The 27,693-nt window shown below is 43.6% G+C and overlaps 2 protein-coding genes across 2 annotated transcripts; both read left to right on the top strand.

The window, feature by feature from the left end:
• The first annotated feature begins 129 nt into the window (after positions 1-129).
• Positions 130-27,693, top strand: sh3glb1a (SH3-domain GRB2-like endophilin B1a). The gene is made up of 9 exons (XM_041862222.2): positions 130-379; positions 3,704-3,845; positions 17,819-17,947; positions 20,691-20,824; positions 21,237-21,329; positions 24,506-24,595; positions 24,977-25,077; positions 25,224-25,452; positions 25,738-27,693. The coding sequence occupies exons 1-9, from the start codon at positions 317-319 to the stop codon at positions 25,843-25,845; spliced, it is 1,089 nt and encodes a 362-aa protein (XP_041718156.1). The 5' UTR covers positions 130-316; the 3' UTR covers positions 25,846-27,693.
• Positions 12,391-15,128, top strand: LOC123482498 (zinc finger BED domain-containing protein 5-like). The gene is made up of 2 exons (XM_045210590.1): positions 12,391-14,355; positions 14,737-15,128. Exon 1 carries the CDS (start codon positions 13,119-13,121, stop codon positions 14,067-14,069), a length of 951 nt encoding a protein of 316 aa, XP_045066525.1. The 5' UTR covers positions 12,391-13,118; the 3' UTR covers positions 14,070-14,355; positions 14,737-15,128.

Below are 27,693 nucleotides of genomic sequence, written 5' to 3'. Positions count from 1 at the left end.
TAGGTTCAAATTTAATATGGCCGAAGAGTGAAGGCAACAGCTGAAATCTGAGGCAAGTCTGACCCCTAGTGGTGACAAAAGGTTTTTAATAAACTCTGACAACACTGCCAGCTAGGCAGCCCCGCCTACTCTGTCAACGAACGCCACACATCGACAGTCGGAAAACTCCCTAAAACGAAACAGTCTCAGCTGCTTCTTGACTAAATCAAACCACGGGAAACAGCTAGCTAGGAAAATATTAATTTGTTTACCATTCCGCTGTATGGATAAGTAATTTGCTAGCTTTTTGAGCACAAAGTGTAATCTACAACTAAACATGGATTTCAACGTCAAAAGGTTAGCAGCTGACGCCGGTACTTTATTCAGTCGTGCGGTTCAAGTAAGTTTACACATTTGTTGTTATTTTCTGACTTCAGATCTGTTGCGATCTTCACATTGTAGCTAGCTAACAATGTTGAGAGCGACGCATCAACTTTGGAAACTCTGCTGCTGTTTCAGGCCTGCTGCTATGGTTATATGCTATTGTTAGCTAGTTTGGAATGTTTCTCATATTTGGCTAAAGAAAGCAAATGATGTGTTTCATGTTAAAGTCTCTACTTCTACATTACTTACTTTATTTGATACACTTTAACAGCCAACTAACAAATACATGTTTTGTTTGACCAAAAGTTTAGAATAGTAAACTCAGCACATCCGGTCTAGCTTGGAATGGAGTAAACTATGCTGTGATTGGGTAAACTCTGGTCCAGGGCGTTACGTGCGGGTTGAGCCCTGCATCTTTCCATTTTGTTCAGTATACTTAGCACATAAAGAGAAAGGCGTATCACTCTAGCAACATTTTTACTTTGGTGACTAACGAAAGTATATTGAAGCCAGTCACTAAACAAAATCGGGGATTCTCGATTATTTTAAACATTAAATGTACTATGCGGGGATGAATGCTTTAGCAACACAGAATAAAACAATTAATACATTGCCCATGATGGTAGTGACTGCCCATTACTGCTTATCACTTAACATAACTTTAATAAAATATTTCAGTTGTTGTGTATATTACATTTGTTTTCTTTGATGACTTTACTATTTCATTCCAAGTCATCATCTCATCTCTATAGAGCCCCACAGTGGAGGTGTCATAATACCCATAAAACCTAGCGGTCAAACAGGGAAATGCTTCCAATTGATTTTCTACCATTCATTTTTCCCATAGGGAATTTTAGAAACACTTAAAATAAGGGCTGTGTTTTGTGTAGGCTTACCCTGGCGTGACTTTTTGATAACCATGTAAATCAATATATTAGGGTCTATTTACTCTCTGATTTGAAAAAGTAGACATCATGCAGGACTACAAATCCCTGCAAGCTCCTGCACATCATCTCTAGCTGACACCTTTGCTAACAGGTATTGTGTCAATTTAAAACTTGCACAAGACAGTTAACAGAATTGTCAATTTAAAGAAATGTAGGCAATTTATTCATTACTGAATTTTGCTAACATTAGATAGTTAATCCAGAGATTTTTACCTTTGCCTCGATTCGGCAGTCTCGTCCAGATCATCATGGCATTTGTAGTTCTTTATAATAGCCACATTAGCAGCTAATTAGCATTTAATTTTGGGTGGGTAAATATATATATATATATACCTTGTCCTAGAGAGATTTACACGGTTATCAAAACGTCACGCCAGGGTAAGCCTACACGAAAACACAGCCCTTATTTTAAGTGTTTCTAAAATCCCAGATGAATGGTGGGGAAATGATTGGAACCATTTCCTTTTTTGACCGCTAGGTTTTATGGGTATTATGACTCCTACTGTGGTACTCTATAGAGCTACTGCCTATCCTGTCTGACAAAATCACTGTTTTAGTAGTTCATCAAAGTGAATAAGGCATACTTTTATGACAGCATACCAACTTGAATACCAACTATCAATCAGTTAGATCATGTACTTTCAGGTAGGCTACCTCACAAAGCAACTGCTCTCCTCTCTTCTTGGTTGCGCATTCTTCTGCCTCTTTTATGTAGCAGGCTAAATTAAACACAGATGGACAAGTAGGCGGTCAATGTATTATGGTCATTGTAGTTAATTACCAGGTTTTCTGCGCTAAACTATGTAGAATATTAGCCTGTTGGAAACTACAACTCCCTACTATATCGCACAGTTCGGGCTTGATCTGATTTATCTCTAGAGAAACTGCAATGTGTGCATTTACATAAGTATTCATACCCTTTACTCAGTACTTTGTTGAAGCACCTTTGGCAGCGATTACAGCCTCAAGTCTTTGGTATGACGCTACAAGCTTGGCACACCTGTATTTGGGGAGTGTCTCCCATTCTTCTCTGCAGATCCTCTCAAGCTCTGTCAAGTTGGATGGGGAGCGTCGCTACACAGCTATTTTCAGGTCTCTCCAGAGATGTTCAAGTCTGGCCTTAGCTGCCACCACCATGCTTCACCGTAGGGATGGTGTCAGGTTTCATTCAGATGTGACGCTTGGCATTCAGGCCAAAGAGTTCAGTCTTGGTTTCATCAGACCAGAGAATCTTGTTTCTCATGGTCTGAGAGTCCTTTAGGTGCCTTTTGGCAAACTCCAAGCGGGCTGTCATGTGCCTTTTATTGAGGAGTGGCTTCTGTCTGGCCACTACCATAAAGGCCTGATTGGTGGAGTGCTGCAGAGATGGTTGTCCTTCTGGAAGGTTCTCCCATCTCCACAGAGGGACTCTGAAGCTCTGTCAGTGACCATTGGGTTCTTGGTCACCTCCCTGACCAAGGCCCTTCTCCCCCGATTGCTCAGTTTGGCCGGGAAGCCAGCTCTAGGAAGAGTCTTGTTGGTTCCAAGCTTCTTCCATTTAAGAGTGATTGAGGCCACTGTGTTCTTGGACCTTTAATGCTGCAGACATTTTTTAGTACCCTTCCCCAGATCTGTGCTTCGACACAATCCTGTCTCGGAGCTCTACGGACAATTCCTTCAACCTCATGGCTTGGTTTTTGTTCTGACATACACTGTCAACTGTGGGACCTGATAGACAGGTGTGTGATTTTCCAAATAATGTCCAATCAATTGAATTTACCACAGGTGGACTACAATCAAGTTGTAGAAACATGTCAAGGATGATCAATGGAAACAGGATGCTCCTGAGCTCAATTTCGAGTCTCATAGCAAAGGGTCTGAATACTTATGAAAAAAGTTTTTATATTTTATATACATTTGTAAAAATTTCTAAAAACCTGTTTTCGCTTTGTCACTATAGGGTATTGTGTGTAGATTGATGAGGGACATAAACAAATAAAAACATCCATTTTAGAAGAAGGCTGTAACATATCAAAATGTGGAAAAAGCGAAGGGGTTTGAATACTTTCCGAATGCACTGTATGTGATGAGTTTAAAAACCGGGTAGCTGTTTGGGTAACTATTTAGCAGTCTTATGGCTTGGGGGTAGAAGCTGTTCAGGGTCCTGTTGGTTCCAGACTTGGTTCATCAGTACCGCAAGAAGGCTTCAGCCTCACATAATGTCCTGGATTAGAGCTATGATTGGGTTAGCTAGTCAGGCAAGCTAAGTCAACTTGGAAGAGGTAAATAGACAGTGCCAAGTACTTATGTCAAATAAAAGCTTCACTTTCATTGAGCTACAGGTAGCCTAGTTTAACAACTGACTTTTGTCAGTTTGTAGCCACTAGAGATTCACCCTTTCATTTCATATTCAGTTTACAGAAGAAAAACTTGGGCAAGCTGAGAAGACTGAGTTGGATGCTCACCTGGAGAACCTTCTGTGCAGAGCAGAATGCACCAAGCAAAACACAGAGAGAATCATGAAGCAGACAGAGGTTCTACTACAACCAAACCCAAGTAAGACTGCACTCACTGATTTGTCACATGCGCCAAATACAACAGGTGCAGACTTTACTGTGAAACCTTTTCCCAACAATTCAAAGTTAAAAAGTACGAAAAAAAAGAAATTGTAACACAATAAAATAACAATAGTCTATATACAAGGAGTACCGGTACCGAGTCAATGTGCAGGGTTACGAGGTAATTGAGGTAATATGTGCATGTAGGTAGGGGTAAAAGTGACTAGGCAATCAGGATAGATAATAAATAGAGTAGCAGCAGCGTATGTGAAAATGTGTGTGTGAGCGTACGTAGTGTGTGTTAGTGTCAGTGTAGTATGTGTGAGTGTGTGGGTAGATTCCAGTGTGCATAGAGCAAGTGCAAGAATGTCAGTGCAAAAAAATAAAAAAGGGGTCTATGCAAATAGTCCAGGTAGCCATTTGATTAACTTCAGCAGTCTTACGGCTTTCCGTGCGGTTCAGGAGCCTTTTGGTCCCAGACTTGGCGCTCCGGTACCGCTTGCTGTGCAGTAAGCAGAGAGAACAGTCAATGACTTGGGTGCCAATTTTTAGGGCCTTCCTCTGACACCACCTGGTATAGATCTCCTGGATGGCAGGGAACTCGGCTCTAGTGATGTACTGGGCAGTACGCACTACCCTCTGTAGCGCCTTGCGGTCAGATGCCAAGCAGTTGCCATACCAAGAGGTGATGCAGCCAGTCAAGATGCTCTCAATGGTGCAGCTGTAGAACTTTTTGAGGATATGAGGGCCCATGCCAAATCTTTTCAGCCTCCTGAAGAGGCATTGCTGTGCCCTCTTCATGACCATGATTGGTCCTTAGTGATGTGGACACAGAGGAACTTGAAACTCTCAACCCGCTCCAATACAGCCGCGTTGATGTGAATGGGGGCGTGCTCAGCCTTCCGTTTCCTGTAGTCCACGATCAGCTCCTTTGTCCTGCTGACGTTGAGGGAGAGGTTGTTGTCTCCCTGTAGACTGTCTCGTTGTTGGCGATCAAGCCTACCACCGTGTTGTCGCAAACTCAATGATGGTGTTGGAGTCCTGCGCGGCCACACAGTCATAAGTGAACAGGGCGTACAGGAGGGTACTAAGCACGCACCCCTAAGGGGCCCCCGTGTTGATTGTCAGCGTTGTGGATGTGTTGTTGCCTACCCTCACCACCTGGGGGCAGCCGTCCGGAAGTCCAGGTTCCAGTTGCAGAGGGAGGTGTTTAATCCCAGGGTCCTTAGTTTAGTGATGAGCTTGGAGGGCACTATGGTGTTGAACGCTGAGCTGTAGTCAATGAACAGCATTCTCACATACGTGTTCCTTTTGTCCAGGTAAAAAAAATTATAATAATGTAATTAACAGCCAATGTTTGCTTTTTTAATTGGGGCTATGGCAGTCAATTGCAAATTAGTCTGACATAATTTCTTATTTCACCACCACTAATGAGATGGGTGTGCTTGATGCATGTCGCATCCGTGCTTCTCAAATTCAGGGGGCGTGTTAGACAGTGCGCACCTCATCTCTCCTGTCACATCCAACCTGGATCGATATTTGTTATTAATGCAGACGAGAGCACTGAATCAGCGTAACATGAGTTTTAATGCTCGGAGGGAGATGGCACAGTATTCCCTTTGTGTCAGGAACCAAAACTCCTCCATAGTGACCTGTGAATGCGTTGTTTGCATGTTCGATTTCACTTACCGGCATGTCAACTGAGCCAGGATCCCAGTCAAACGGATTTCACTAATTCGGTCACTCATCTGAATAATGTTTTTTATTTCCCCTGCATGCTTGTGTTCAGTTTGTTGAGTTTCCTAAATATGTCTGTTACATAGGCAAGGAGTCACATTTTTATTTTCAGTACACAGAAAGTCAACAAAGTCTGTTTTTTACATCCATTGCGAATGACAACCGTTCCTCTCTCAATTCGAAAAATCTTTCCAACACTCCCCCTCGATAACCACCAAGCCTCTGTGTGAAATAGAACATTGTCATGCTCTGATCACGTATCACATAGTTTTGCAAACAGGTGTGCGCGATGTAGTTTACAATCTAAGTTACCTGCTGCGTATCTCCGAGTTCTGCGCTCAGCTCTTTTGTCACCAATGCTCTCAGGTTTCCATTATAGCTCAGTGGGTGTATCATAAATTAAATGGCGCTGACAGAGAGGGCTGCCTTGCTTCTAGGTCTAAGGAAACTTTGCAGCATTTTGTTTTTTTATGTATTATTTCATATGTTATTAGCCCAGGAAATTGTTTGTTATTACATACAGCCGGGAAGAACTATTGGATATCAGAGCGGCGGTAACTCACCAGCACTACCAGCATTACGACCAGGAATACGACTTTCCCGAAGCGGATCCTTTGTTCGCACCCCCCTTAGGGCAATTGAACTGATTCCAGAGGCCTACCCAAAACAACGACAGAGGAGAGGTACTCGGAGCTGCCTTCTAGTCCGACTTAGTAAATTACTTGCTAATGTTCAGTCTCTGGATAATAAAGTTGACGAGCTCAGGGAGAGGGTTTCTTTCCAGAGAGACATCAGGGATTGTAACATACTCTGTTTCACGGAAACATGGCTCTCTCGGGATATACTGTCCAAGTCGGTCCAGCTAGTTGGGTTCTCAGTTCATTGCGCAGACAGGAATAAATATCTCTCCGGGAAGCAGAAGGGCAGAGGTGTATGTTTTATGATTAACGACTCATGGTGTAATTGTGATAACATACAGGAACTCAAGTCGTTTTGTTCACCCGACCTAGAATACCTCACAATAAAATACCAACCGTATTATCTCCCAAGATAATTTTCTTCGGTTATAGTCACGGCCGTGTTTATCCCCCCCTCAAGCCGATACCATGACGGCCCTCAAAGAACTTCACTCGATTCTATGCAAACTGGAAACCACATATCCTGAGGCTGCATTTATTGTAGCTGGGGATTTTAACAAAGCAAATTTGAGGAAAAGGTTGCCGAAGTTCTATCAACACATCGAATGTAGTACTTGCGCTGCTAAAACACTCGACCACTGCTACTCCAACTTCCGGGATGCATACAAGGCCCTCCCCCGCCCTCCTTTCTACAAATCTGACCGACTCAATTTTTCTCCTCCCTTCCTATAGGCAAAAACTCAGCACGGGTACTTCCTGTTTTAAGGACTATTCAACACTGGTCTTAACAATCGAAATCCACGCTTCAAGATTGTTTTGATCACGCGGACTGGGATATGTTCCGGGTAGCTTCAGAGAATAATATCAAAGTATATACTGATACGGTGACTGAGTTTATCAGGAAGTGTATAGGAGATGTTGTACCCACTGTGACTATTAAAACCTACCCTAACCAGAAACCGTGGATAGGTGGCAGCATTCGTGCAAAACTGAAAGCGCAAACCACCGCATTTAACCATGGCAAGGTGACTGGGAATATGGCAGAATACAAACAGTGTAGTTATTCCCTCCGCAAGGCAATCAAACAGGCAAAATGTCAGTATGGGGACAAAGTGGAGTCTCAATTCAACGGCTCAGACACAAGACATACAGTGGGGAGAACAAGTATTTGATACACTGCCGATTTTGCATGTTTTCCTACTTACAAAGCATGTAGAGGTCTGTAATTTTTATCATAGGTACACTTCAACTGTGAGAGACGGAATCTAAAACAAAAATCCAGAAAATCACATTGTATGATTTTTAAGTAATTAATTTGCATTTTATTGCATGACATAAGTATTTGATACATCAGAAAAGAAGAACTTAATATTTGGTACAGAAACCTTTGTTTGCAATTACAGAGATCATACGTTTCCTGTAGGATCATACGTTTCCTGTAGGTCTTGACCAGGTTTGCACACACTGCAGCAGGGATTTTGGCCCACTCCTCCATACAGACCTTCTCCAGATCCTTCAGGTTTCGGGGCTGTCGCTGGGCAATACGGACTTTCAGCTCCCTCCAAAGATTTTCTATTGGGTTCAGGTCTGGAGACTGGCTAGGCCACTCCAGGACCTTGAGATGCTTCTTACGGAGCCACTCCTTAGTTGCCCTGGCTGTGTGTTTCGGGTCTTTGTCATGCTGGAAGACCCAGCCACGACCCATCTTCAATGCTCTTACTGAGGGAAGGAGGTTGTTGGCCAAGATCTCGCGATACATGGCCCCATCCATCCTCCCCTCAATACGGTGCAGTCGTCCTGTCCCCTTTTCAGAAAAGCATCCCCAAAGAATGATGTTTCCACCTCCATGCTTCACGGTTGGGATGGTGTTCTTGGGGTTGTACTCATCCTTCTTCTTCCTCCAAACACGGCGAGTGGAGTTTAGACCAAAAAGCTCTATTTTTGTCTCATCAGACCACATAACCTTCTCCCATTCCTCCTCTGGATCATCCAGATGGTCATTGGCAAACTTCAGACGGGCCTGGACATGCGCTGGCTTGAGCAGGGGGACCTTGCGTGCGCTGCAGGATTTTAATCCATGACGGCATAGTGTGTTACTAATGGTTTTCTTTGAGACTGTGGTCCCAGCTCTCTTCAGGTCATCGAACAGGTCCTGCCGTGTAGTTCTGGGCTGATCCCCCACGAGGTGAGATTGATGCCCCACGAGGTGAGATCTTGCATGGAGCCCCAGACCGAGGGTGATTGACCGTCATCTTGATCTTCTTCCATTTTCTAATAATGGCGCCAACAGTTGTTGCCTTCTCACCAAGCTGCTTGCCTATTGTCCTGTAGCCCATCCCAGCCTTGTGCAGGTCTACAATTTTATCCCTGATGTCCTTACACAGCTCTCTTGTCTTGGCCATTATGGAGAGGTTGGAGTTTTTTGATTGAGTGTGTGGACCGGTGCAGTTAATACAGGTAATGAGTGGAGAACAGGAGGGCTTCTTAAAGAAAAACTAACAGGTCTGTGAGAGCCGGAATTCTTACTGGTTGGTAGGTGATCAAATACTTATGTCATGCAATAAAATGCAAATTAATTACTTAAAAATCATACAATGTGATTTTCTGGATTTTTGTTTTAGATTCCGTCTCTCACAGTTGAAGTGTACCTATGATAAAAATGACAGACATCTACATGCTTTGTAAGTAGGAAAACCTGCAAAATCGGCAGTGTATCAAATACTTGTTCTCCCCACTGTATGTGGCAGGGTCTACAGACAATCACGGACTAGAAAAGGAAAACCAGTCACGTCGCGGACACCGACGTCTTGCTTCCGGACACGCTAAACGCCGCCTTCGCCCGCTTTGAGGATAATACAGTGCCACCGACGCGGCCCGTTACCAAGGACTGTGGGCTCTCCTTCTCTGTGGCCGACATGAGTAAGACATTTAAGGCTGCCGGCCCAGATGGCATCCCTAGCCGCGTCCTCAGAGCATGCGCAGACCAGCTGGCTGGTGTGTTTACGGACGTTTTTTTCCCTTTCCCAGTCTGCTGTCCCCACATGCTTCAAGATGGCCACCATTGTCCCTGTACCCAAGAAAAAAAAAGGTACCTGAACTAAATGACTATCGCAGCGTAGCACTCACATCTGTCATCATGAAGTGCTTTAAGAGACGAGTCAAGGATCATATCACCTCTACCTTACCTGCCACCCTAGACCCACTTCAATTTTCTTACCGCCCCAATAGATCCACAGACGATGCAATCGCCATCACACTGTACACTGCCCTATCCCATCTGGACAAGAGGTATACCTATGTAAGAATGCTGTTCATTGACTATAGCTCAGCATTCAACACCATAGTACCTTCCAAGCTCATCATTAAGCTCGAGGCCCTGGGTCTGAACCCCGCCCTGAGCAACTTGGTCCTGGACTTCCTGACGGGCCGCCCCCAGGTGGTGTAGGTAGGAAACAACACCTCCACTTCGCTGATCCTCAACACTGGGGCCCCACAAGGGTGCGTACTCAGCCACCTCCTGTACTTCCTTTTCACCCATGACTGCGTGGCCAAGCACGCCTCCAACTCAATCATCAGGTTTGCAGACGACACAACAGTACTAGGCTTGATTACCAACAATGACGAGACAGCCTACAGGGAGGAGGTGAGGGCTCTGGGAGTGTGGTGTCAGGAAAATAACCTCTCACTCAATGTCAACAAAACAAAGGAGATGATCGTGGACTTCAGGAGACAGCAGAGGGAACAACCCCCCTATCCACATCAACAGGACCTCAGTGGAGAAGGTGGAAAGCTTCAAGTGCCTCGGTGTACACATCACTGACGAACTGAAATGGTCCACCCACACTGACAGTGTGGTGAAGAAGGCGCAACAGAGCCTCTTCAACCTCAGGAGGCTGAAGAAATTTGGCTTGGTACCTGAAACCCTCACAAACTTTTACCGATGTACAATTGAGAGCATCCTGTCGGGCTGTCTCACCGCCTGGTACGGCAACTGCACCGCCCGCAACCGCAGGGCTCTCCAGAGGGTGGTGCTGTCTGCCCAACGCATCACCGGGGGCAAACTACCAGCCCTCCAGGACACCTACAGCACCCGATGTCACAGGAAGGCCAAAAAAATTATCAAGGACAACAACCACCCGAGCCACTGCCTGTTCGCCCCGCTATCATCCAGAAGACGAGGTCAGTACAGGTGCATCAAAGCTGGGACCGAGAGACTGAAAAACCGCTTCTATTCTATTAAATAGCCTTCACTAGCACATTAGAGGCTGCTGCCTATATACAGTGAGGGAAAAAGTATTTGATCCCTTGCTGATTTTGTATGTTTTCCCACTGACAAAGAAATTATCAGTCTATAATTTTAATGGTAGGTTTATTTGAACAGTGAGAGACAGAATAACAACAAAAAAATCCAGAAAAACGCATGTCAAACATTTTATAAATTGATTTGCATTTTAATGAGGGAAATAAGTATTTGTCCCCCTCTCAATCAGAAAGATTTCTGGCTCCCAGGTGTCTTTTTATACAGGTAACGAGCTGAGATTAGGAGCACACTCTTAAAGGGAGTGCTCCTAATCTCAGCTTGTTACCTGTAAAAAAGACACCTGTCCACAGAAGCAATCAATCAATCAGATTCCAAACTCTCCACCATGGCCAAAACCAAAGAGCTCTTCAAGGATGTCAGGGACAAGATTGTAGACCTACACAAGGCTGGAATGGGCCACAAGACCATCGCCAAGTAACTTGGTGAGAAGGTGACAACAGTTGGTGCGATTATTCTCAAGTGGAAGAAACGCAAAAGAACTGTCAATATCCCTCGGCCTGGGGCTCCATGCAAGATCTCACCTCGTGGAGTTGCAATGATCATGAGAACAGTGAGGAATCAGCCCAGAACTACACGGGAGGATCTTGTCAATAATCTCAAGGCAGCTAGGACCATAGTCATCAAGAAAACAATTGGTAACACACTACGCCGTGAAGGACTGAAACCCTGCAGCGCCCGCAAGGTCCCCCTGCTCAAGAAAGCGCATATACACGGCCGTCTGAAGTTTGCCAATGAACATCTGAATGATTCAGAGGAGAACTGGGTGAAAGTGTTGTGGTCAGATGAGACCAAAATCGAGCTCTTTGGCATCAACTCAACTCGCTGTGTATGGAGGAGGAGGAATGCTGCCTATGACCCCAAGAACACCATCCGCACTGTCAAACATGGAGGTGGAAACATTATGCTTTGGGAGTGTTTTTCTGCTAAGGGGACAGGACAACTTCACCGCATCAACGGGACGATGGACGGGGCCATGTACCGTCAAATCTTGGGTGAGAACCTCCTTCCCTCAGCCAGGGCATTGAAAATGGGTCGTGGATGGGTATTCCAGCATGACAATGACCCAAAACACACGGCCAAGGCAACAAAGGAGTTGCTCAAGAAGAGGTACATTAAGGTCCTGGAGTGGCCTAGCCAGTCTCCAGACCTTAATCCCATAGAATATTTGTGGAGGGAGCTGAAGGTTTGAGTTTCCAAACGTCAGCCTCAACCTTAATGACTTGGAGAAGATCTGCAGAGAGGAGTGGAACAAAATCCCTCCTGAGATGTGTGCAAACCTGGTGGCCAACTACAAGAAACGTCTGACCTCTGTGATTGCCAACAAGGGTTTTGCCACCAAGTACTAAGTCATGTTTTGCAGAGGGGTCAAATACTTATTTCCCTCATTAAAATGCAAATCAATTTATCACATTTTTGACATGCGTTTTTCTGGATTTTTTTTGTCTCTCACTGTTCAAAAAAACCTACCATTAAAATTATAGACTGATCATTTCTTTGTCAGAGGGCAAACGTACAAAATCAGCAGGGGATCAAATACTTTTTTCCCTCACTGTACATAGATTAGAAACCACTGGCCACTTTAAATAATTTTAAATATCTTGCATTACTCTTCTCATATGTATATACTGCAGCCAACCCCAATAAGCGGCCCGCGGGCCAGATCCGGCCCGCAAGAGCCAAATGTCTGGCCCACACTGACAGCATTGGCATTCACTTGTTATAATAAACATGAAATTAATATCCACGGCTCTGCTTTATTTTGAAATTATCCCACACCTTGACCTGTGGCCTTTACCGCGTGCATACGTGAAGACGTGAGCCACGGCGCTTTGCGTACTCGTCTCCACTCGACTAGCTACCTAGTGTAGTGTCACACACACACAGTAGCCGCAGCCGCTCGCCAGTTAACCCTCTTTCATCAAAAGGACTGACCACTTCCTCACAAAAAATTATTAAATCCAGTCAAACCATCATGGCATTCGCCAAGATACGCAAGGTAGACCAGGAGAACCGTCAGTTCAAAACTGACTGGACTGAGAGGTATTGCTTTTTTTTACCGGACCACAACAGTGCTAAGCCCACATGCTTAATATGCATGCAGACTGTAGCTGTAATCAAAGCGGACAATCTGAAGCGGCATTTTAACTCTATTCATGCTGCCAGTTTTAATGCAAACTACCCAGAAAAATCTGACCAGCGCAAACAAAAAATTGCAAGCATGTTAACGTCATACAAGCACTCGGTTTTAACTATGTGTAAAACATCGGCACAAGAGATCGCAACAGCTGCCTCATTACACGTTTCTTGGAAGCTTGCAAGAGCTAAGAAGCCATTCGCCGATGCAGAGTTAATTAAACAATGTGCAATCGACATGGCTAACTAAGTTTTAAACCAAGAGGAACCAATAAAAAAAAAGAAGTTGTTGAGCTGTTGAAGCAAGTGCCGCTGTCGGCTAACACGGCAACCAGAAGAGTCGGAAGTTTTAGCGGAGGAGTGTTTTTCCAGTCTACTCACAGATTTTAGGAAAACCGAAGCATTCTCACTGGCAATAGACTCGTCTTGTGACCGAACCGACATGGAACAGCTGTCTGTGTTCGCAATATTTTTTGATGGGAAGACATTCCGGGAGGAGCTGCTGTGTTTGATTTCTCTACCCGGGCGTACAACCGGGGAAATAATATTCACAGAGCTGACACAGTTCTTCGAAAGGAATGGCTTAGATGTGAGTAAAATTGTCTCTGTTGTTACCAACGGGGCTCTGTCAATGGTGGGACACCGCCAGGGCTTGGTAAGCAGGCTTTCTGCCGTTAACCCAGCACTCCTGGCATTTCACTGCATTATTTACAAGTCAGTTTTGTGCGCAAAACTGTGTGGAAAAATGAAAGAGACCATGGATACTGTGACTCGACTAGTTAACTTTGTCCATGAGAGCTCTAGTCTGCAGCATCGCCTTTTTAGAGCATTACTTGAGGAAATGTCAGCTGAACACAAGGATCTTTTGCTCCACAATGACGTTCGCTGGCTGAGCAAAGGCCGTGTGTTGGAGAGGTGTGTGACCTGCGTGATGAACTTGTCATTTTTATCCAGCCTGCAGAGCCAAAAAGCCAGCAACTTTTTGAGCTTTTTAACTGACAACAAGGTGATATCAGATGTTACTTTTTTGTGTGACATCATGTCTCATCTAAATCACCTTAACCTGCGACTACAAGGCAAGAACCACACTGTTGCTGACATGTATGAGGCAATTGAAGCTTTCCGGTCAAAGCTGCACCTCCTGGAGAGAGACATTCACTTTCCACGTCTGCATGAGCATTATGAGAAGAATAAAATGCAGGAAGATCCAGCAATGAAGGATTTTGTGTCCAGGCTGGCAGAAAACTTCAAGGAAAGATTTGAAAGCTCCCCTAAACTCTCAGCTGACATCCTTCTCTTCGTAAGACAGCCATTTTCTGTGTCAGCTGACGGCCAGTGGACTGCAGAGGCCAAAAAGCTGGTGCCTTCCATAGATCTTGGAGATGAGCTTTGAGCAAATCAGATGTTCCCAACACAAGGATGCACTGGTGAGTGACTTTTGGATCAACGTGGTTCCCCAAGCTCGTTTTAAAAACACCAGAGATATTGCAATGCTCTTACTCACGATGTTCCCCTCAACATACATCTGTGAATCAGCATTTTCTTCAATGAATGCTATCAAGAGCCAGGACAGAAACAGACTCTCAGATTCACATCTTGGACAGTGCCTCAGGATTGCCACAACAGAATACAAGCCTGACATCAGAAAGGTTGCCTCATCCCGTCGCTCTCACTGATTGGTGAGTGAACCAGATCCAATTATTTTTTTGCTAATCTTCTTGTGGTATAATAATTATTACAATGAAATAACCATTTCATATGTAATAGCATGTTTCCTACTAAATCTGCTACACAGCTTAAATAAAAGTAAATGGCATCCAACTAGTTAGTAAAATTTAAAACTTAATACACAGCAGTAAAAAAAAAATAAACAAATAAAAGCTAATTAATTATATTGTCACATTAATATCAAACACTTTTGGTTGTTAACAGCTTGATATTATTTGGTTCACATATTTTAAAAGTTTAAAAACTAATGTGGCATATTCTGATAACACATTTGAAAAGTACCTAACAAAAAATCTGTCTGTCTGTGTTTGTCCTTCTGTCTCTTCTCTTAGAAAGACCGCCTGAACGCAAATATCCAAAGCATGGGTGTTCCAGACAGAAGTGGGCGCTGTGTGTGTGTGTGTGTGTGTGTGTGTGTGTGTGTGTGTGTGTGTGTGTGTGTGTGTGTGTGTGAATGTGTTTGCTGACTGTTTGCACAGAATATGCTCCAGGGGCATTTCATAATTAAATAGTTGGTTTTGGACTAATTTAGTATTTTTCATTTTTCTCTTATGTGACTCCTAACACCACTACTAATAATTATAAAATCACAATAGAAGTGAAAACTGATAAAACATAAAACAAACATGTTGGCCCTCGGCTTGGCATGCCTGACCAAATGTGGCCCTTTTGGAAATCTAATTGGGGAACCCTGATATACTGTATTCTATACTATTCTACTGTATCTTAGTCTATGCTGCTCTGACATTGCTCGTCCATATATTTATATATATATATATTCTTAATTCCATTGCTTTACTTAAATTTGTATGTATTGGGTATATGTTGTGAAATTGTTAGATATTACTGCACTGTCGGAGCTAGAAACACAAGCATTTCGCTACACCCACAATAATATCTGCTAAACACGTGTATGTGACCAATAACATTTGATTTGATACAGTGCGTCCATATGACAGAGGGAGACACATTCATAACTAGAGTGCAGAGGCCTACCCGCCATCCCGGGATAGATGGAGCCCCATCTGTGCAAAAGCCCACCATTCAGTCCCATGGAATCTGTTTTTCGTCAGTTTAGCCACACAGCACACTGAACATCCCATGTGCTGTTTCATGCTCAGGAATCGTGAAACAGAACATTATGTCCTCGTGAATAGCATCCCCCGACATGTAGCGAACAAAAGTCAACACATGGTCATCTCGGCCCGCACAGCTAATGTCCATTTGGAGAGCATAAGGTGGGGAATTTTTGAGTCATTCAGTCAGTTTCCTCTTGATTGCTAGCAATAGCATAAATCCTTAGTTTCACAGTGTTATCTGACAAAGGTATTGATGTGAGTTTCTGTGCCTTTGCCTCCCCACACATTGTTTTCACCATATCAATTGCGTCCGGTAATATCAGTCTCTGTAATAGTGTGTGGTTTCATAGCATAGCGGGCCTAGCCATTCACCGAATGATTCAAGTGCAACGGTCAAGTGCAGCCTTTTCCCACGATCTAAGGGCGCTCTCTGGTTTAATTCTAACTTTTAGATTAGAATAATTTTCATTTAGATTAAGGTTAACCACATTACAATGATTTTGAGAGACAAAGACGATATTCTAACATTTAAAAAAACTTTTCCCGCGACCCCATTTTCATATCCCTAGTTTGGGAACCGCTGCTGGAACTGCTGAATCTATGACAGTGTTTCCCATATTCAGCCCAGGGGAGAACGACTGACCCCTTTCATTGACGCCACGGAAGTTCAAGGCCGACCGCGGTACTGCATTGTTAGCAGAAAACAGGATACCCCATTATAGTGAATAGAAAAATGGTAATCTTTGTATTATAATTTAAGACAATCATGGTACCAATAATCCTAATTGCTTCTAATACACCAGATGTATGTCCTTGAACCAATTTATTTTAAAATCTCATACAGAGGATATAATGTATACTAATTATATAATATAAGGATCATTTAGCGCTTCAATGCGCTATTGATTCTTCACATAGGAATGAATGGTGTCACGTGGTCGATGGCTTTGTCCATTCATATACAGTCGTTGATTCAGCCCCATTTAAAAAGTAACTGTTAAATGGCCTGAAATAGTATTTAAAAAATGAAGAAGCATTACATGTGGATGCTGTCATGGTCTAGTAAGGTGTCTAATACTGTAGGCTCTGTGGATTATGTGTTGTCTTGGCTTCAGTCAGCTGTAGAAACAGGCTTGCCCTAGATGTTACACAAATCTATTAGGTATGACTGTGCCATAGACACAATGAGAGCCAAGGTATTCATGAAACTTGACCAGCAGCTGCTGCAGTACAAATTCAACTCTTAAAGGGATTCAACTGATGCACAATTAGCCTACTCTGGATGTTAACAAAGCAGAAAAGAGTAGACAGTGCTGTTGTTTACTTTAACATGATAATTTCTCTTTGAATACCAAAACATAAGCTAAATTTTTTCCTACATGGAAGTAAAAATCTAGGCTAATGTAGCCTTTGACAGATTCCCATGAAACCGGTTGTAAGAATAACGGTTGGTTTTTGAGCCTAGTTCCTCCTCAGTAAAGAAGCAGTAACTGGTTAGCCACTTTCCCTTCATAGCCTATAGGCTACATTTTATCCAGATTTTGTGCCACAATTGGACGGTCATAATCCTTTACATTCTAAGCCTAGGCTACATAGGCTACATAGGCTGCATTTACACAGGCAGCCCAATTCCGATCATTTAAAAAAACGAATTGTTATTTTAAAAGATCTGATGTGTGATTGGTCAATAGGCCAATTATTAGAAAGAATATCTGAATTGGGCTGCCTGTGTAAACGCAGCCATATTCTTCAAAGAACCACACCATGTGTACTTATGAGTATTGACTGTTAAACAACAGTTGGGTGTCTATGCGACTGTAAACTCAGCTGTGGACCCTCCTCTGAGTTTACACCATGGTGCTGCATAGCTCAGTCTGCTGCTAGGGCCAGACGCATGCATGCGCACACACACACACACACACACACCTTATCTCCAGGCACACTCACAACCAAAGCACACCTGCTTCTGCTTGCTGTTAGGCCTAGTTTATTATGATTGTACTCAACAGCTAGTCCTATAGTTGCTGGTTTAGTAGATAAAGCAGTTGGCTCCATCAAAGGTGGTTGGTTAGCCTAGTGTCAGAATTTACTTGCGTATAGTGTAGTCAGTGTAATGTCTTATGTAGGTCTGTGCTAGCTCAGTTAGCCTACTATAAGGCTCTTTTGAACCCCAGAAATGTTGTTGAAGATTTACTAGACTAGATCGCAAACTGGATATGCCTGTGTGATATCCCTGTTATCTGGCAGTCCGGTTATGCAGCACAAGGTTACTCCTTAGTCCTGCTTCCTCGTGACTCTCCTTTCTCTCTAATTTAATTTATCGTATAATTTTCAGATGTCAGAATAGAGGAATTTCTGTACGAGAAACTGGAGAAGAAAGTCCCCACGCGGATGAACAACCACGAGATGCTTGGCCAGTCCATGATCGAGTCGGGGAGTGAGTTTGGCCCTGGAACGGCCTATGGTGAGTGAGTTGTACCTGGGGTGCATTAATAAGTGCAACGGAAAATCAAAACAAGCATTTCTTATTGGACAAATGCAGGTAGTCCCTCTGTTTTTTTGTCCCGTTTGGTTCCTAGTGAATACTACCCTTAGGCTGCGTTTCATTCCAGAAATGTGTTCACCTCCCCTGTCAGATCTGTCAAGGGGAGTGAACAAAGGCAGATGGGAGAGAACATCTTCCTCGAATGAAACACTGTCCTAGGATGACATTTGTAAAAAGTGTTTTAAAAAATATTGTAATAATGCAATTTTTATTTATAGTCTATATAATTGATTTTAAAAAATATATGGATTCCCACAGCTGTCCGTTTATGTCGATTATTTATCACATGTGCACTGCACACATACAGTGGGGGAAAAAAGTATTTAGTCAGCCACCAATTGTGCAAGTTCTCCCACTTAAAAAGATGAGAGAGGCCTGTAATTTTCATCATAGGTACACGTCAACTATGACAGACAAATTGAGGAAAAAAAATCCAGAAAATCACATTGTAGGATTTTTAATGAATTTATTTGCAAATTATGGTGGAAAATAAGTATTTGGTCACCTACAAACAGGCAAGATTTCTGGCTCTCACAGACCTGTAACTTCTTCTTTAAGAGGCTCCTCTGTCCTCCACTCGTTACCTGTATTAATGGCACCTGTTTGAACTTGTTATCAATATAAAAGACACCTGTCCACAACCTCAAACAGTCACACTCCAAACTCCACTATAGCCAAGACCAAAGAGCTGTCAAAGGACACCAGAAACAAAATTGTAGACCTGCACCAGGCTGGGAAGACTGAATCTGCAATAGGCAAGCAGCTTGGTTTGAAGAAATCAACTGTGGGAGCAATTATTAGGAAATGGAAGATATACAAGACCACTGATAATCTCCCTCGATCTGGGGCTCCACGCAAGATCTCACCCCGTGGGGTCAAAATGATCACAAGAACGGTGAGCAAAAATCCCAGAACCACACGGGGGGACCTAGTGAATGACCTGCAGAGAGCTGGGACCAAAGTAACAAAGCCTACCATCAGTAACACACTACGCAGCCAGGGACTCAAATCCTGCAGTGCCAGACGTGTCCCCCCTGCTTAAGCCAGTACATGTCCAGGCCCGTCTGAAGTTTGCTAGAGTGCATTTGGATGATCCAGAAGAGGATTGGGAGAATGTCATATGGTCAGATGAAACCAAAATATAACTTTTTGGTAAAAACTCAACTCGTCGTGTTTGGAGGACAAAGAATGCTGAGTTGCATCCAAAGAACACCATACCTACTGTGAAGCATGGGGGTGGAAACATCATGCTTTGGGGCTGTTTTTCTGCAAAGGGACCAGGACAACTGATCCGTGTAAAGGAAAGAATGAATGGGGCCATGTATCGTGAGATTTTGAGTGAAAACCTCCTTCCATCAGCAAGGGCATTGAAGATGAAACGTGGCTGGGTCTTTCAGCATGACAATGATCCCAAACACACCGCCCGGACAACGAAGGAGTGGCTTCGTAAGAAGCATTTCAAGGTCCTGGAGTGGCCTAGCCAGTCTCCAGATCTCAAACCCATAGAAAATCTTTGGAGGGAGTTGAAAGTCTGTGTTGCCCAGCGACAGCCCCAAAACATCAATGCTCTAGAGGAGATCTGCATGGAGGAATGGGCCAAAATACCAGCAACAGTGTGTGAAAATCTTGTGAAGACTTACAGAAAACGTTTGACCTGTGTCATTGCCAACAAAGGGTATATAACAAAAAATATATATATAACAAAGTATCGAGAAACTTTTGTTATTGACCAAATACTTATTTTCCACCATAATTTGCAAATAAATTCATAAAAAATCCTACAATGTGATTTTCTGGAATTTTTTTTCTCATTTTGTCTGTCATAGTTGACGTGTACCTATGATGAAAATTACAGGCCTCTCTCATCTTTTTAAGTGGGAGAACTTTTGTCAGCACAATTGGTGGCTGACTAAATACTTTTTTCCCCCACTGTATAACCTAATGGGCTACTTGCTCAGCCCGCAAATGAAAGATAAGATCACCTGCTATTGAAATGATGCACACATCATTCACTTTCCTGTCAGATCTTGACCCGGGACAGTATTTATTTCATTCGGGCCAGTAGCTTTCAGTTTGCCACTGGCAAATTTACTTGACTATTGAGCCCTGTGTGTGCGATGCTAATGGTAGCCTAACCATCTTTGGGTAACTACAAAGTAGCCTATGCCTACCTGGCAGAATCATGATTATTTGCATCAATCCAGTGGCCATTTGTTTTGAAAACTCCATTACAGGTGTGCTACAGAAACACCACTAGCCAAACACAACCTGGCTGGTGCACACCTGAATTAAAGGTAACTACACAAAAAAATAGAAAATCTCAGATTTTTCCCAGACCTCAAAAGTGATCCACTGATATGGTTTAAGCATTGTTGTAGACTTGGAACATCTCATTTTTTTCTATTGAAAAAGTGTTTTGAGAGCCTGATAATGAATATTGATGTAGCCTGTGAATGAATCAATTTTATTGGACATATTTAAAATACAGCTGAACACAACATTCACATTGGCCAGGTGCCAAGGAATTCCTATGCGTTATCTTTAAAAAAGCAGCTCAAATGTCCAGCATCTGAACAGCATCTGTGTCCTCCTGGACGTCGCTGTAGTCAAACTTTTAATTTCTACTTTCTGGTTAAACCTTATCTACTTCCTGTCCCTACAGGAAACGCACTTATTAAATGTGGCGAGACGGAGAAGCAGATTGGAGGAGCGGAGAGAGAGTTCATCCAGAGCTCAGCCATCAACTTCCTCACGCCGTTCAGGAACTTTCTAGAAGGAGACTTCAAAACCATCCTGGTGAGTATCAACGGGATGATCCGTTCAGCATCCCAAATGTCACCCTATTCCTTAAATAGTGCAGCACTACTTTTGACCAGGGCCCATTCATTCCCCTGAGGGTCATGACCTTTTGGATTGAAACTAGGTGGTTGGAAGTAATTTAATCTAAAAGAGTCAAGGTCCCTTTTCTCTGCCATTGCCCACCATGTGAAAGCTAATTGGTCATATTTATGACATGACGTTATCTTCCTGTTTCTCTGCAAGCCCTCGTACAGTACACTCTAGTCTGGTTTTATTGGCATTACTATATGTAATGACGAGCAGCAGGCAGTCCTATCAAGATCAACTGTTTTGATTCCAAATGTCATAATGCAGCTGATTTGATAGTAATCTGTCATTTTTTGTTTTGTTGTCCATGTTTTTTGTGCAGAAAGAACGGAAGCTTTTGCAGGTGAAGCGTTTGGATCTGGACGCGGCAAAAACCAGGCTAAAGAAAGCCAGAGTCGCCGACGCTAGAGCAGTGGTGAGTGGACTATATACTGTCCCTTTTGTTTCAACACACACACACACACAGACACACACACACACACACTCAAGTCTGAAATGGGTGGTAATATAGCACAGTGTTCATTTGTAGATAATAAATTACTAATAAGAACAACATCAACAAAGAAACCTTGTCAAGAGAGACCATGTTGGACGGGTGAAAGGTATTTGGGCGTAGTCTGCTAAGTCTCCTGACACACACGTCACTAGACTGATGCACAACGCTGTGGCCTTGGTTACACAACATTGGCTGAACCTTCCCCCCCTCCATGACACACTGTCACATGGCTCGCTATGAGAAGGGCCAGTTCCTAATTTCTATTTCTCTGGAGCTCCTCGCTCTCTCGTCCACCATCCTGTTTTCCTGTAGCTCTCCTCCTCCTGTCCTCCTATCTAGCCCTGTAAGTCCTCTCCTCTGTGTACGTCTTCTCTTTCTTGCTACATGTTCAGTCTCCTGCATGTCACATGGGTGGCTGAAGGCTGGTTGCCTTTTCATTAATGTGAATGCATGGCCTGTATCATTGAAACTGTAGTGGAATAGTTTCTAGGCTAATGCTAACTAGTCTCTACCAGGCCAGGTACATGCATACTCTAATTCAGGGATCATCAACTAGATTCAGCCGAGGCCCCATTGAGGGGATGGTCCGTGGGCCGGAACATAATTACAAATCATTTGTCTACTGCAAATGAACCGCTAGAAGCCCAAACAGATATATTAGACTAAAACATAATCATTTCAAACGTTGCTTACATTTCTATACGATCACATATCTCTAATATGCGTGGGAATACTTTGGAACAGATTTCCAAAATTAAAATCACTTGGCACTGATTTGCTGGTGTTTTGTCTTTTGTGTCCAACATTTATTTTCTCAGAAAACAAGTACTTTACTGACAACACTTAGCCTATTATACAATAGAACTGGATGTCAAATACTGTACTACATAACAGCTTGAAACAGGCTTATTACACTACAGTATCTAAGGTAAAAGGCCCATGTAAAGTGGTGTGCCCTCATCATATGGTGACTGTGTAGGTCTGCCTTCTCTTGTGATCCACCCTTCATTATCTACATTTACATTTACATTTTAGTCATTTAGCAGACGCTCTTATCCAGAGCGACTTACAGTTAGTGAATACATATTTTTTTATACTGGCCCCCCGTGGGAAACGAACCCACAACCCTGGCGTTGCAAACGCCATGCTCTACCAACTGAGCTACATCCCTGCCGGCCATTCCCTCCCCTACCCTGGACGACGCTAGGCCAATTGTGCGCCGCCCATGAGTCTCCCGGTCACGGCCGGCTGCGACAGAGCCTGGATTCGAACCAGGATCTCTAGTGGCACAGTTAGCACTGCGATGCAGTGCCTTAGACCACTGCGCCACTCAGGAGACTAGTTAGCACTATACCTTAGCTGTGGCCTTGGTTTCCCTGCAAGCTTTGTTGTTACCAGTCTAACTGGTCTAACAGTCTAACAGTCTAACTGATATGATCTGATGTCATCATGACTGACTGAGTGACCATGTCCTTCAGAGGATTGAGCTGTTGACTGTTACAACAGACGCAGCACATTACCAAACTACGAAGTGTGACGTTGTGAAACAACAAGTAGCAGTGATGGTTAAAAAACATATCCTCGTGATCCGCATTAACAGGGCAATCTGGGATTCAAACATCAGCAAAGTGGTCAGTCACCCCGCCAATTTTTTGTAAAAAGATGGGCCTGGAGAAATGTTGTACCAATCCCAGATTGCCTCTTTTTTTTAAGGTAACCAGCTAAACTAAAGCTGCATTTAGCCTAGCATACTGTGTGTATCTAAGTTATGTACTGTAGGAGGCCTGAGTCAATTTGTTGGGACAGCTGTCTGCTGTTTCCCTAAAGGATGTCGACAACAGCAAGAGAAGGCCGCTTGGCGTTTGTTGTGAAACTGTGTCATGTGGTTGTAGTACAGCTTGTGTATCAGTCTGTGGATCTGTGAATGCTAGTGAACTGACATGCACTATTGTGTGTTGTAGTCAGACTATTGTGTGTGGTAGTCAGACTATTGTGCTGTGATGGGATAGTAGGCTATGTTGTGTTGGCTGTTGACAGGCTAGAGATAGTAGGCTATGTTGTGTTGGCTGTTGACAGGCTAGAGATAGTAGGCTATGTTGTGTTGGCTGTTGACAGGCTAGAGATAGTAGGCTATGTTGTGTTGGCTGTTGACAGGCTAGAGATAGTAGGCTATGTTGTGTTGGCTGTTGACAGGCTAGAGATAGTAGGCTATGTTGTGTTGGCTGTTGACAGGCTAGAGATAGTAGGCTATGTTGTGTTGGCTGTTGACAGGCTAGAGATAGTAGGCTATGTTGTGTTGGCTGTTGACAGGCTAGAGATAGTAGGCTATGTTGTGTTGGCTGTGGTGTCGCAGCAGCTGTAGCTCTAATAGAATGACTCTGTCACTGTTTCACAATGCGCTAACGAACAGATGTGGCCATAGGAAGTGACCGAGGTGAGTGGAATGTTCAGCAGCCATGTTGGAACTGAGGACCAGAACGCCTCCTGCTGGCGTCATGGTCAGCAGCTGTTTGTGTCAATCAGTCTCTCTCTCTCTCTCTCTCTCTCTCTCTCTCTCTCTCTCTCTTCTCTCTCTACTCTCTCTTTTTCTCTCTCTACTCTCTCTTTTTCTCTCTCTACTCTCTCTTTTTCTCTCTCTGCCATCTCTCTCGCTCTCTCTCTCTCTCTGGAATAATAATGTAAAGCTGGAAGGAACAGAGAGGTCCAACACCATTGTCAATGTCACAGTGGCCATCAGTCAATGTTTATGGGGCTTTTCCTCTGCATGCAACTGCTAGAGTGAAATGAGCCAGAAGAATATGCCAATTGTCCTCTCTCTGCCTGATAACTCCTGTTCCTGAACTACACAGAGGCACCACACAGCATAATGAAAAACAAAGGTTGTCCTGGTTTCACTTGGGGTTGAAATAAATGGCCTAAACTTCCTTTCGCGGTCTTCTTCACAAACGGGTTCATGATGCACAATCAGTTGCTCCAAAACATACTTATATTAAGCTGGTTTACCTTTTTTCATCCCTGAAAGGTGTGTTGTTTTCCTGTGGCAGACAAGTGTTTCTGTGCGTCTGTGATGACAGTGTGTGTTGTTTTCCCCCCAGGCAGAGCAGGACCTGAGGATGACCCAGAGTGAGTTTGACAGACAGGCGGAGATCACCAGGCTGCTCCTGGAGGGGGTCAGCAGCACCCATGTACGTACCCTGACCTCTGACACCACGACAACCCCACGACCCTGTGACCCCGCATGACCTCAATCTGAGTTTGTCTGAAATGGCATCCTATTCCCTTTTATTGTGCGCTTCCTAGCGGAATAGGGTACCCTAAAAGGAATAGGGTGCTATTTCAGACAGCCTCTGCCTGTCCCTGCACACAACCCTCCATGACCCTATGACGCCAGCATGACCTAGATTCTGTCTAACCCAAAGGTTCAACTACTGTACCAGCATGCATCTTTGGTTACATTCATAAATACCTGTTTGTAGAGGAGAGTTTTCCTGTTGGTAGACATGCCTCTCTTTCTCCCCTTTCTCTCTGTCTCCTTCTCTATCACGCTTTTTCTCTCTTTACAATAGGCACACCACCTCCGCTGTCTGACTGACTTTGTAGAGGCCCAGACTACATACTATGCCCAGTCTTACCAGTACATGGTAGACCTCCAGAAGCAACTGGGGAGGTATGTTTACCTACTCTGACAAATCATCTCCATCTAAGTGTGTGTAGTTTATTCTACTACAGTTTTGTTGGCACAGCATTACATATATTTCTAAAGTGTGGTTAGGTTTTTTTTTTTTACCAGTGCTACTCCTCTTCTTTCCCCAGCTTCCCGTCTACGTTCTCCTCCAACAACAACCAGTCGTCTAGTAGTTCTGGTGGGGCAAGTATCTCAGTACCCACCATCCCCTTGTCTGCCTCCATGCCCAGCCCCTCTCCTGGCCGGGGCTTGTCAGGCTTCAGTGAGCTCCGGAGCTCCAGCGGCAGCCGCAAAGCCCGCGTTCTCTACGACTACGATGCTGCCGGCAGCAGTGAACTCTCCCTGCTCGCTGATGAGGTGGGTAACATGGGACTGGGGTTGAGCACTTCTCAAAGCTTTAATGGGCTCTGGTTTTGGGCATGCCTTTCCATCTCTCTGGTTTTTCTTGCTCGCTCTTTGCCTTTTAGCTTTCTCTTCCTCCATCTCTCCTTCTTTCTTTCCGTCCCACCTTATCTCATGCAATTGTTTGTTCCGACATCAACATCTGAGGTTCTTGCTGATGAGATGTGTTTATTGCATTGCTACTATTGGACTGCCTGACTGAGAGGGAGCGTGTTCTGTCTTGTATACGTCCTGGTCCAGGTCATCATGGTGAGCAGTGTCCCAGGCATGGACTCTGATTGGCTGATGGGTGAGCGGGGTGCCCAGAAGGGTAAAGTGCCCATCACCTATCTGGAGCTGTTGAACTGATCAGAGCGGAGTGCTGTCTGTATGTGGGAGAGACTCCAGAGAGTCCAGACTGCGGGGCCAATATTCATAATGCATCTCAGAGTAGGTCCTAGGATCATTTTTACAGTTTAGATTATAACTATATGGACAGGTGGGATATGATTACCTGATCCTAGATCAGCAGTCATACTCTGAGACGCTTTGTTAATACAGGCACCAGGATCCAGAGGAAAGCAACAAGCAAGCCCAGAGTAGTAGAGCTGGGAGCTCCTATTTATACTGTCGACCACGGGATGGGGTCTGCTCCATGCTCATTCTGTCAATTCAATTAATCAGGAGAATTGTAAGTCAGTTAAAAACATTGTGAATTTAATTTCAGTTCGTCAAAGGAATTGGATGGATTGAATTGGAACTGACCCTATCCCTGCCGTGCCATGTACAGTATGCAACTAACTATGTTTATACAAGCCGCTTCGATGCCTGTTTTTCTCTCAATGTAATCTTAATTCAATATGTGCCAGACTTTCTCCACAACCTTCCATATGTACAACCAAACCTTTTGTTTACAATACAATTCAGATGGTGATCTTAAAGTGCTTTTTGATGTGATTTCTTTCTACTCACTGCCAATTATAGTCCAGTTTGTAATATGGGTGAAATGCTAGGCATGTCTTTTTTAATATTTTTAACAAGAGAGAAAAGCACTTAATTTGCATAGGACGACTGAAAGTTAAGATTCTTTTATTTTTAAGTATTATTTTGTAGATCATAATCATATGATCATCTTGAATTGTAGCTACTGGTTGCCTTTTGACAGTTACACAGTGCCTTATGTGAAACTGACAGACTTCCTCAGTGGAACCTTAACCATGACAGAATCAGGGCTATAAAGTTCCAGGAAAATTCCATTAGATTACAGTGTGCAGTTAGAATGGGGAAGGTCTTAAATTTCATTAAGGATTGTCTGGCACGGCTAGGAGAGGCATGTGCCTCTGATACTGTCTCAATCTGACTGAGGTATCTGGAGAGATGTATCGCTCTCTGATGTAGGGGTGGGTTAAACAGTACAGTTAACCCTGTAAGACCCTGTTATAAATGCCATAACTGTAGCTACCCAGTAAAGTATTTGTTAATAAGAAACCATTTCAAACAATCCTATTTCTTAATATTGACCCCTAATCTATATTTTATTTACATTATCTGAGAATTAGGGACCAACATTTTCACTGTCAGCAACATTATTTTAGGAAAGCACATCGACTTTAGGTAAGCCTTTTTATTTCATTCATTCAGTAGTAGCAACTCTCAAGGAGCCTCAGGTATTCTCTTACTGCTTCTGATTTGATTATACAATATGGTTAATTAGTCAGTTTAATATGGGCTGTCCTCAGTGCTCTGCGGCATGTGGCTAGGCTTTATGTTTACTTTGATGGGCAACAGTGCCTTAATGGAAAGCAAGAGGTGGTCTTCATTTTTTCAGTACTTACATGTAGTGTGTAACCAACCAGATGCCCCCCCACAACTCCTATGCACGCACGCACACACACACCAATGGAGGCTGCTGAGGGGAGAACGGCTCATAATGAGGGACGGAAGGTAGCAAATGGAATGGCCTCAAACACATAGAAACCATGTGTTTGATGTATTTGATACCATTCCACTGATACCGCTCCAGTCATTACCACAAGCCTGTTCTTCCCAATTAAGGTGCCACCAACCTTCTGTGACACACAAACACAAACAAACTAGTTCATTGGGGAGGTTAAATTATATAATGGCTTATTGCTGCTTATTGTTTTTTGTTTTTTTACTGTAATCATAGAATTGTAAAGAATATATGCAGTATGGTATTAAAGTAATAACATTTTG

The sequence above is a fragment of the Coregonus clupeaformis genome, chromosome 34 (assembly GCF_020615455.1).
Source record: "Coregonus clupeaformis isolate EN_2021a chromosome 34, ASM2061545v1, whole genome shotgun sequence".
Classification (NCBI taxonomy): Eukaryota; Metazoa; Chordata; class Actinopteri; order Salmoniformes; family Salmonidae; genus Coregonus; species Coregonus clupeaformis.
Note: the sequence above shows the minus strand (reverse complement) of the source record. Positions and strands in the feature narration are given on the sequence as shown.